At 40.9% G+C, this 12,087-nt stretch overlaps 1 protein-coding gene across 1 annotated transcript in view; it reads left to right on the plus strand.

The window, feature by feature from the left end:
- FOXR1 (forkhead box R1) overlaps positions 1 to 3,352 on the plus strand; it is a 26,757-nt gene extending 23,405 nt beyond the window's left edge. The window contains exons 4-5 of the mRNA XM_044666373.1: positions 1,095 to 1,330; positions 3,123 to 3,352. Coding sequence (XP_044522308.1) covers positions 1,095 to 1,330; positions 3,123 to 3,151 — 265 coding nt within the window. The 3' untranslated portion in view covers positions 3,152 to 3,352. The remainder of the gene's footprint in view (positions 1 to 1,094; positions 1,331 to 3,122) is intronic.
- Positions 3,353 to 12,087: the final 8,735 nt, after the last annotated feature.

The following is a 12,087-nucleotide window of genomic DNA, read 5'->3' on the forward strand; positions in this document are numbered from 1 at the left end:
CTTTGTAAACTCTGTCCCCTTCTCTCTTTAGACTTACTTTATGGGATCCCAGACGTATCCCCCTTTCCTTCTCAGCCTTGTTCTTGGCTTTCAGACTTCAGAAACAAGCATTCCCTACAGTGGTCCCTCCATCCCTCTCCTTCCTTTCCATCTCCCTTTTGTATTGTGGAATTGAAGAATTACATGAGAATGGCGGCTCCTGGAGGGCAAGAAATACCTTTCTGATTAGACTTGTATCCTTAGCACTTAGGACAGAGTTAAGGGCTGAATCCATGCTTCTTTCCCAACATTTTAATTTAATTACATATATATATATATATATATATGTATATGTATATATATATATATATATAAAGGAATTGTTTTATCCATCTGTGCAATAGTCTGCTGAAAGTTAAATACAAAAGAACATTAATAGGATAGCAACTTCTCCCAGGACTATTTCTGTCCCAACAGCATCAAATAGAAGATGAAAGAATAACTCCTCACACATGTAGCATTTTTAGGTTTGCAAAGCGCTTCCCTTACAACATTCTGAAAAGGAGGCAGCAAGGTAGTATAGTGGAGACAGTGTCAGGCCTAGAGTTGGGAGGTCCTGGGTTCAAGTTTGATCTTCCGTACTTCCCCAGCGGGTCGCCTAAATCCATTTACCTAAGCCCCTTGCCTTTCAGTCTTAAGGTTGTTAGTAGAGCAGAAAGTATGGATTAAAAAATATATAATAATTAAAAAAAACAAACCAGAACATATCCTGGAGAAGTAGGTAATACAAGTAATATTATTCTCTTTTTACATATGAATAAATTGAGGCCCAGAGAGTTTTCTATTTCTTTTAAGTAATGTTTGTTTTATGAATGTTTTTGTTTTTGGAGTAGTCATTTCCCACTGTTAACAAAGAAAAAGTTAGGCCAGCCGGACAGATAACAGAGGAGGAAGCATTCCACACCCATTCCTGCCTTCCCCAACAAAAGGAAGGAGGTCTTGTCTGGGTTTCAAATCCGGACCCCCAGGCTGTGCCCTTTGCTCCACTTCGTGATGGTGATTGGCCAGAGAAGGAATTCTGGGTTCAGCTAACTCTGTTGTTTATTCTCTTGCAGAAAGCACTTCCCCTTTTTCCAGACTGCTCCAGAAGGATGGAAAAACACCGTTCGCCACAACCTCTGCTTTCGAGGCAGTTTTGAGAAGGCCCCAGTGAGCCCAGAGGGGGAAACCAGTCGCCCTCGCTCCTACCGGTGGCGGCTCACCGAGGAAGGACACCGGCGCTTTTCCCAGGAGGCCAGGGCTTTGGAAGCTGCTCAGCTCCACAGCATCCAAAAGTGTATGAGTCAGCCAGGTAAGAGGGGAATGGAAGAGGCCCAGCTTCAGCCTCAGCTTTTAGCAGATGCAAAGAGTACTGGACAGGAAGCCGGAAGCCCTGACTCTGCCCACCAGAAAGCAGTATGTAAAAAAATAAAATAAATTACAAAAACATTTTAAAAGATTCCCTAATCTTCCAAGCCCCTCTTCTCTCCTCTAGCCTTTCTACTTCTATTTACCTATTTTCTTTTCCCCATCCTCTTGGGGGTTTTTTGTTTGTTTTTTAAATTACAAATAATTTTTGTTCCTTTTTGTTTGTTTGTTTCTTTTTTTTTTTTTTTAATTTTTTTTTTTTTTTTATTTTAAACCCTTAACTTCTGTGTATTGACTTATAGGTGGAAGAGTGGTAAGGGTAGGCAATGGGGGTCAAGTGACTTGCCCAGGATCACACAGCTGGGAAGTGTCTGAGGCCGGATTTGAACCTAGGACCTCCCGTCTCTAGGCCTGGCTCTCAATCCACTGAGCTACCCAGCTGCCCCCGTGTTTTTTTCTTTTTTAAAGCCTTAGCTTCCGTCTTAGAATCAATACTGTGTATTGATTTCTAGGCAGTAGAGCAAGAAGGGCTCGGCAAATGAGGGTTAAGTGACTTGCCCAGGGACACACAGCTAGGAAGTGTCTGAAGCCAGATTTTACCCTAAGACCTCCCATCTCTAGGCCTGATTTCTCAATCCACTGAGCCATCTAGATGCCGCCAACAATTGTTTCTTGACATTTTGTGATTCAGATTCTCTCCCTCCCACTCTCTTCCCCTCTCCTGATGGTAAATAGTCTGCTATAGGTTTTATTATCGCTTTCATGCAATACACATTTCCTTATTCCCTATGTTGTAACTATAGATACGTATCACATATACAATAAAAAACACATGAAGGAAATAAAGTGAAGGAAGGCATGCTTTGATCTGCAGTCGGATTCTCCTATGACTGAGGCTATTGGATTTTTTTAATCATGAGTCCCTTGGGGTTATCTTGGAACCTTGTTTTGCTGATAAATTTAGTCCTTCACAGTTGACCGTCATGAATTTTTGTTCTGGTTCTACCTACTTCACTTTGCATCATTTCATATATAAGTTTTTCCAGGCATTTCTAAACTCATCCTGTTTATCATTTCCTATGGCACAAGTTTTCCATTACAATCATATACCACAGCTTGTTCAGCCATTCCCCAACTGCTGGACACCCCCTCAGTTTCTACTTCTTTGCCACTACAAAAAGAGCTGCTAACGATATTTTTTGTACAGGTAAGGCCTTTTCCACCAATCTCTCTGATCAATCTGGGATACAGATCCATATTATTGGGTCAAAGGGTATGCATAATTTTACGGTCCTTTGGTGTACTTCCATATTGCTCTCCAGAATGGTTGTATGAGTTCACAGTTCCACCAACAGTGCATTAATGTCCCAATTTTCCCACATCCCCTCCAACATTGATCATTTTCCATTTTGGTTCTATTAGCCACTTTGATAGGTGTGAGGTGGTATCTTTAATTTGCATTTCTCTATTCTCCATCCTCTTGTAAACATTTCTAATAAAAATTTTTTAATTTACCCCCAAAAAAGCATCATGACCTTAGCAAGTCACTTCACCATTTGGGATCTCAGTTTCCTTGCCTATAAAAATGAGGATTCTTAGGTCTCTCCCAGCTCTGAAAATTGACAATTCTAGATTTCTGGAAAGCCCACTCCCCTGGGGCTATCTAGCCTGCTGTTGGGAAAGGCTGCCCTCTTCACACCCTCAAAGTTAGCTCTGTTTTTCTTTTTCCCTTGCAGAAATGATGTCTGTCCTCTTTGACCTCTGACCACTGGGACAAGTGGAGCTCCAAGGATAATCCATGCCCAAAGTCCAGACTGCCTTTTACTTGCCATCAAACTCCTCCTCACTGGCACTCACTATCATCTCTTCTTTGAAAGGAGAGATTCTTGGTTGTGGGAGGTGGCAAGGGGGCCATTTTTGTACAGTGTCCCAACTGCCACACGTTCTCCTTCATTAAACTCACTAACTGGCATTCTCTGTGTATAATCTCTTTGTTGGGGGTAGGAGGGGGAGGTAGGTGGAGGAGATGCAGTGCTCCAGAAGTTCTTTAAATTGATGGGTTTTGCCTAGCAGCTAGAGTCTGGGGGAAGATGTTGAATGAATACAAACATTAACCATCTGCCTAGGGGCAAGGCACTCTACTTGGAAAGACAGAAAAATAAGACCATGGGGACACCTAGGTGGCAAAGTGGATAGAGCCCCAGGCTTGAATTCAGGTAGACCTGAGTTCAAATCCAACCTCAGACACTAGCTATGTTGTCCCGGGCAAGTCAACCCGTTTGCCTGCCTATGTTAGAGCTATTACTAAGACAGAAAGTAGGGAGGAGAGAAAGAAAGAAAATATCCCTGCTTTCAAATTCAACAGAGGCTTGTTAACCACAACTACATAACACAGAAGATAGAGCGACAGATTTGCAGTCAGGAAGACTTGACTTCAAATCCAATCTCAGACCTATGTGACCATGGCAAGTCACTTAACCCTGTTTGCCTTAGTTTCCTCACCTGTAAAATGAACTTGAAGACTCCAGTATCCTTGCCAAGAAAATTCTAAATGCCTTCATGAAGAGTTGGATGGGGCTGAAACAACTGAACAACAACAAATGAGAATATGTGTACATTCTTACAGTTGGGTTTTTAAATGAACACATAAGCATAAGATAGGAGAAATATGATTAGAAAACAATTTCTTGACGAGATCTGGGGTTTAGTAAGTCAGGAGAGTTGGGGCAGGTAGGTGGTTCAGTGGATAAGACATCAGTTCTGGGTTCATCTGGCCTCAGATGCATCCTAGCTGTGTGGCCCTGGACAAACTTAACCTCGGTTGCCCTTGCTATTCTGCCTTGGAATCAATACTGTAATATTGAAAAACTAATATTACATCTAATGTAATATTCAGAAGTTGGTTTGGAAATATAATATTAATAAAAAATTGGTCGCCATTTATAAAATAATTAACCCTTAAGTCATGAGATTGATAGTAGCTTTTAACAATTACATTTTAATATATAGTCTTAAGAAAGATGTAGAGGAAAGGAAATGGAAAAAATATTTCCCAGCCTGCCACCCTAATCTTACCAGCCCACAAGAGTGGCCTTCCGCCCCAGCCACCAATGCAGAGTCACAGACAAGCTCCCAGCCAAAAATATCCAAAGAAAAACCCCAGCCTCCTCTACGGTCTCATTTTTATAGTCCTCCTTTTCCACATCACGTTCTTTCTCTCTGTGCAGGTCTAACACATCCCAGGAACCAATCAAAGTTTCTCTGACCTGGACTTGTAATTCTATGTCCCAGGTCAAGCTCCTAGGGCTGACTCAGACAAACAGAAAGTTCATGATACTGAGAGGAAGAGGTTCCCTTTACAATACTTAAAATCAATTCTAAGACAGAAGGTATGGATTTAAAAAAAAAAAAAGTCAGCAGAGTATTATCTTAGGCAGTCAAAAACCCAAATAAACTAATCAGAGATTTTTTTTTAAACCTATAAGTTAAGTGGGTGCCCATCAACTAGGGGACTAGTGAAATAAATTGTTGTACATAAATATAATAGAATGTTGGTACTTTAAGAAATAATTATTATGAACAAAAGAAATAATCATTGATCTTTAGTGTTTTAAGATCAAATGAAATCATATTGATAAAGCATTTAGCACAGTGCCTGGCACATAGTAAGTGATATAATTATTCCTCTCTTTCCTGCCCTCCCCTAAGGTTGCAAAATGGAACCTTCTGCATCCTACCCTTCTTCCTTAGCATCCCTATTCTTCAAGACTCAGCTTAAGCTTCCCAAGAAGCCTATCTTGAGCACACCACCACCCTCAACTATTTTGCTTCCACTTTTTTTTTTTTTTTTTTGCTTTTTGCTTCCACTGGGAGCAAAACATGTCAGGCTAGCAAAAAGAGAGGATCCAATCTCACCCAAGGGGGAATATCTCAAACTCTCTGGAAAGCAAATTAGGTATCAGAAATGTGTTGAAGAGCTGACTTGCCCTAAAATATCTGTGACTGTGGGAAAAATTTATTAGCCAAGACACAAAAAAGCAAAAACCAAGTCTCCAAGCCATAGAAGAAAAGGTTTATTGTGAGAGGGATCCGGTTTCACAACAAAGCTGATCTCTGGTGAGCACCAGAAGAAGACGAACTTGAGAGGGGACCCCTGATGTAGCTGGCTGTACAGAGGTGATGCCAGTGGCATAGTGCCATCCGACAATAAATTGTCCAGGGTGTCTTCATCCCGTATCTTGATCCCTATCATGGCCAGTCATGCCATTGACGTGAGTCCTTTACCTCAGCTTTTAGCATGAATGTTCTGCACGTAGGAATGATTGAGCAGAGGTCAGCATAAAGAGAAGTTGTTCTGAACAGTTATACGGCATGAGCCTGTGGATTGGGCCCAGGTCTTTGGCCTGTTGTAGGAAAAGCACAGAATCAGAACAGAGCAGATGAGAAGGATCTACAACTTAGTCAGCCTAAGATCAGAAATTTAAATCATGGGGGGTGGAGTGGGGTGGAGCGGAGACAATATCAGAACAGAATAGCTATAAAGTATTACAGAATTATAGAATACATAAAATATTGCAGAATTGTAAGGAGAATTGCATTTTCACATTCACATGGCTCTCCAGAGCCTCTTCCTCTCTCCACGGGTCTCCCTAGAACCACTCATCTCAGAGATGGCAAACCTATGGCGGGGGTGCCAAAGATGGCACGCAGAGCACTCTCTGTGGGCACCCGGCCACCCTTCCCACCCCATAGTGTTCATTACTACAAAGGCAGAGGGACTCTCCACCATGTCTGATGACATTTTTTCACATCTCCTACCCCTCTGCCCAGCAGCCCAATGGGAGTGCTCTCTCCCTCCCCTCTGTGGGGTAAGGGTGGGGGGGCAGAGGGTACCCAGAATGTGGAGGGGGGCAGGCACAGCACTCGGTCTGGGGGGTGGAGTGGGGTGGGATTGGGGCCTGGTACTCCATCTCTAAAAGGTTCTTGAAGTAAAAACAAAGAGGGGTAAGTATGTGGCTCAGTGGATAGAACACTAGGCCTTGAGATGGGAAATACTGGGTTCAAATCTGGCCTCAGACATTTCCTAGCTGCGTGACCCAGTTTAAGTCACTTAACCCTGATTATCTAGCTCTTAACCACTCTTCTGCCTTGAAACTAATACTTAGTATTGATTCTAAGAAAGAAGGTAAGAATTTAAATTTTTATTTTTAAAAATATTTTTCCATGTCTACATGATTCATTTTCTCTCCCTCCCCACCTCCTAGAGCTAACAAGTACTTCCACTGAGTTATACAAATGTTGTCACTTGATACCTATTTCCATATTATTCATTTTTGCAGTAGAGCAATCTTTTAAAACCAAAACTCCAAATCATATACCATGTAAATAAGTGATAAATCATATGTTTTTCTTCTGTATTTCTACTCTCACAATTCTTTTTCTTGATGTGGACAGCACTCTTTCTCATAAATCCCTTGGGATTGTCTTGTAGTAGCAAAGTCCATTTCATTGGATTGTTTCATTTTCTGTGTAAAATGTTCTCTTGGTTCTGCTCATTTCACTCCGCATCAGTTCCTGGAGATTCTTCCAGTTCATGTAGAAATCCTCCAGTTCATCATTCCTTACAGCACAGCAGTATTCCATTGCCATCATATAAGGTAAGAGTTTAAAAAAATAAGAAAGAAAGAATGAAAAATGCCTTTCCTCTCCAAAGCTCACCCCAAATCTATCCTTTAGGCAGGTGGAATCATCATCTCCATCAGTCTGGAATCACACCTAACCACCAGCTCAGAAAACACGAATAAAATGAAGCCTGGTTCCCCATGGTCTATCTTTGCTGTGGGTAAAAAAGGATTAATGGGGGGCATAACAAGATTCTGATATATTTAAAAGAACCAACATTTCGTCCAAGTCTGGGAGCATTTTATTTTGCTATTTAGCCATCATGGATTACATTGTGCTGGACTTGAAGGGAATCTTATCAGTGATCTGTCTACCCCTCTTATTTTACAAATGAAGGAACCAAGACACTGAGAAGTTACAGCCAAGGTCATGGAGCTAGTTAGAGGCAGAGTCTCCTGGTTCCCAGCTAGTTTTCTTTCCATTGGTCCAGGCTACTCTTCATATAATCTGACAATCTGGTCCTAGCTGACTCCTACTCATAACTAAAGGTACATTCCCTTCAAATCTAGGAACAGTTTCTATCAGCATAGCATCCGTCACTTGACCATGACTCGGTCTTCTTAGCCTTTACTCCTCCAGATTCCCATGTCAATCCTTGTCGTTTTGGGTTTTTTTTCTCTTCTTTTCCTCTTTAGAATAGGAAGGAGCAAGACTGGTATTCTCAAGTCTTACTCTCAGATGATGATAGTTTTTGAAGGGAAGATTGATTAGGAAAGTCAAGTAAAAGTAATCAGCATTAAGCAACTACTGTATACCAGATATTGTATTAAGTAAGCACTGGAGATCCAAAGAAAAGACAAAGATAATCCCTGCTCTAAAAGAATCCATGGTCTAATGAAGGAGACAATATGCCAACAACTATGTACAAACAAGTTATAGACAGGATATATCGTAAATAATCTCAGGGGAAGGCACTGGCATCAAGGAGATTGGGAAAGGCTTCTTTTTTTTTAATTTTTATTTTATTTTGAATATTTTCCCATAGTTACATGTTTCACGTTCTTTCCCTCTCCCTCAAACCCCCCTAACCCCCCTGTAGCCGACACACAATTCCACAGGGTTTTACATGTATCATTGATTAAGACCCAATTCCATATTATTGATAGTTGCTAGAGTTATTGTCTAGATAATAACTAGAGTTATTGTTTAGCGTCTACCCTCCCCACAGGAAAGCTTCTTGCAGAAGGTAAGATTTTTTTTTTTAAAACCTTTACCTTCTGTCCTAGTATCACTTCTAAGAAGGAGTAAGGGCTAGGCAACTGGGATTTAGTATCTTACCCAGAGTCATACTGCTAGGAAGTATCTGAAGTCAATTTTGAACCCAGGACCTCCTGACTCCAGGCCTGGCTCTCTCTTCACTGAGCCACCTTAGCTGTCCCTCAAAGGTAGGATTTTAACTGAGTTGAAGGAAGCCAGGTAAGCCAGGAGGGAGAGGTAAGTGAAGACAGCATTCTAGGTCTGAGTACTTCTAGTGAAAATGCCTTGAGTCAGATGAGGTATCGTGTTGAAGGATCAGCAAGGAGACCAGTGTCAGTGGATTACTCCATATGTGGAGGAAAATAAAAAAGGCATAAGACTGGAAAGGTAGGATGGATGAAGTCATTTTTTTTTTGCTTGTTTATTTAAATTCTTAAAGACTTTCTGTCTTAGAACTGTTGCTAAATATCAGTCCAAGGCAGATAGGAAGTGCGATGGCATCTCCCAAATTTCATTCTTACATAGGCAATTGGAGTCAAGTGACTTGCCCAGGATCATCCAGCTAGGAAGTGTCCTAAGACCAGATTTGAACCCAGAACCTCCCATCTCCAAGCCTGGCTCTCTATCTGCTGAGCCACCTTGCTGCTCCTATGTCATTTTTTTTTTATTTTTATTTAAAACCCTTAACTTCTGTGTATTGACTTATAGGTGGAAGAGTGGTAAGGGTAGGCAATGGGGGTCAAGTGACTTGCCCAGGGTCACACAGCTGGGAAGTGTCTGAGGCTGGATTTGAACCTAGGACCTCCCGACCTATGTCATTTTAAAAAAGCCAAACAGGAAATTTTATATTTCATCCTGCAGGCAATGGGGAGCCACTGGAATTCATTTAATGTAGGGGGTGGGGAGTGACATGGTCAGCCCTGAGCTTTGGGATAACTTTAACAGCTGAGTGAAGGATGGACTAGAGTAGAGAGAAATTGGAAGCAGGGTAACCAACAAACAGCCTATATAGGACAATGCAGGAGGCTCAGCCTAAGCATCAGCAGCTCTGTGGCCCAAGGCTACGCTCAGGCTGAGCCTCCTGTGTTACACGTGTAAGATGAAGAGGGCCTACATCGGGTGGTGGCAGGGTCAGAGGATAGAATTTGAATATATAGGAGAGATGCTACAAAGGTAGAATCAGCAGGCCTTGTCGTCTTATTGGATATGGGAGGTTTTTGGGTGAGGACTTGAAGCTGACACCCAAGTGACTGGAAATGGTAGTCCCCTTGACAGTAACAGGGAAGCTCGGAAGAGGGGAAAGGTGAATTTGGTTTTGGATATGATGAGTTTGATGTGGCTTTCCAGTAGGCAGTTGGAGATTTGAGACTGGAGATCTAGAATGTATAATTAGAATCTGCTCCCCAGGACTCAAAATCTCAGCATCTCATGTTCCTTCTCCCATTGAGTCCTTACATTAGGGAGATAAGGTTTGTGTGTGACCCGACCCCTCTCTCTTTTCCCGCTAATGCGGCTGGGAAAACTTTTTTTTTTCTACTTCAAGTGATTATTAATAAGTCTTATAAAATAAAATACTTGAAATTATTGGATATTAATTTTATTCTTACAGGAAAGAAGTTAGGGTTACATAAAAGGGTCTAAGAATCATCTGCATAAAGATGATAGTTGTTCAATAATATGGAATTAGGTCTTGATCAATGATACATGTAAAACCCAGTGGAATTGTGCATTGGCTACAGGGGGGCCGGTTGGGGGAGAGGGAAAGAACATGAAATATGTAACTATGGGAAAATATTCAAAATAAAAATTTTAAAAAATAAAAAATAAAGATGATAGTTGAATCTATGAAATCTAATGAGATTGTCAAAGAAAAGAGTATAGAAGGAGAAGAGGACCCAAGGTAGAGTCTTCAGGGATACCCAGTAGAGTACATAACATGGATGAAGATCCAACAAAGGAGAATAGGAGAATGGGAAGGACAATAAAACAGGCTTAGGAACAAACAAGTAGGAGGAGAAGGGCTAGGGCAGTGTCACGAAAATTAGAAGAGAATATCAAGAAGAAGAGGGTGACTAACAAAATTTTCAGAGGCTACAGAGAAGTCAAGAAGGATAAAAACTGGGAAAAGTCCCACTGGATTTGTGAATTAAGAAATCACTAACTTTGGAGAGAGTCGTTTTGGTTGAATAATGAAGTTGGATGCTATACTATAGAGTTAAGAAGAAAATGATAGGAAACAAAATGAAAGCATCAATTGTATGCAGACTTTTCAGGGAATTTAATCAAAAGAAGGAAGAACAAGAAGGGTTAACTAGGTGGCTCAATGGATTGAGAGCCAGGCCTAGCAGCAGGAGGTCCTGGGTTCAAATCTAGCCTAAGATATTTCCTGTGTGTCAGAAGGCAAGTCACTTAACCCCCAAAGCCTAACCCTTACCACTCTTCTGCCTTAGGACCAATACATAGTATTGATTCTAAGATGGAAGGTAAAAGTTTTTAAAAAGGAAAATAAAAAGAGCAATATAGGACCATAACTAACAAGGATGGATAAGTAGATATGGGTGTGCTTATAAGCAGAAGGGGAATCAATCATGAGACATTAGACAATCAAGCCATTGGACAGGGAGAGACCAAAGGTTAGTAAGAGGATGAGTATGATAGAGGCAGGAGTCTTCTGAAGAAGTCAGGATGGAATGGAATCATTTGTGAATATAAAGGGGCTGCCTTGGCAAGGAGAAGTGGTACCTCTTCATGCAAGACTGATGAAGAAGGAGATAGTGAGGGAAGGCATCTGAGTGATGTGAGATGAGGTAGAAGGGAGAAGAGGAAGTCCTTTTCTATTGCTCTCAATTTTTTCAGCAAAAAAGACCAAAATATCAGCTGAAAGTATTGGGGAAAGTTTGAGCACGGATAAAAAGGTTTGGTAAACTCCTATGGTAAATGGAATAGTGGATTGATTAGGGAAGTGGTTAAGATTTGCCTTGTAGCAGTGAGGGCCCAATTGAGATTACATAACATCAATTTTTAGCAGACCCACTTTCAACAAGGTTTTAATGATTTTCTCCAATTCCATTTAGTAGCTTGCAAAAAGGAAAGAAAGCAGCAGATGGCAGCAGTAATCCCAAGATGGGGCTTGGCATAAAAAGATCTTCAATAAGATAATGAGACAGGATACTTCAGAAGAAGACAGTAGTTCATCAAAGGGGAAGTATCCAGGTACTGGTGCAAGAAAGAACTGAGGGGTGAGGAGATGGGGAGCGAGGACAAAAAACACTTAGGAATTGAAAAACAGAGGGAAAAGTAGAATGACAACAGATTATGATCAGATAAAGGACTTTCAGAGATCATGAACACCGAAATAGAACACTTGTATATTATAGTAAGATCAAGAGTATAATCCTCTCTATGTAGTTGAGGTAGGGTAGAAAATTAGGTCCTAGGAAATGAATAAGTCAGGGAAATGGGAAACTAAGGGTGTTTGAGTGGTATTTTTCTATCTATCTACCTATCTATCTTTCTACCTATCTACTTATCTATCCATCCATCCATCTATCCATCTATCATCTATCTACCTATTTACCTCTCTACCTCTCTACCTACCTACTTATCTATCCATCCATCCATCTATCTCTATCATCTATCTACTGATGGCTATCTCATCCAGCCATCCTTTTATCTATCTATATATACAATCTACATACCTATCTACCTAGCTATCTACCTCTATCATCCATCTATCTACCTATTTATCTATCATCCTCTGTCTATCTACCTATCTATCTAAGTTTTAGTGGATATTTTCTGTTTCTTCCATCACCACAGTAT

The sequence above is a fragment of the Gracilinanus agilis genome, chromosome 3 (genome assembly GCF_016433145.1).
Source record: "Gracilinanus agilis isolate LMUSP501 chromosome 3, AgileGrace, whole genome shotgun sequence".
NCBI classification, from domain to species: Eukaryota; Metazoa; Chordata; class Mammalia; order Didelphimorphia; family Didelphidae; genus Gracilinanus; species Gracilinanus agilis.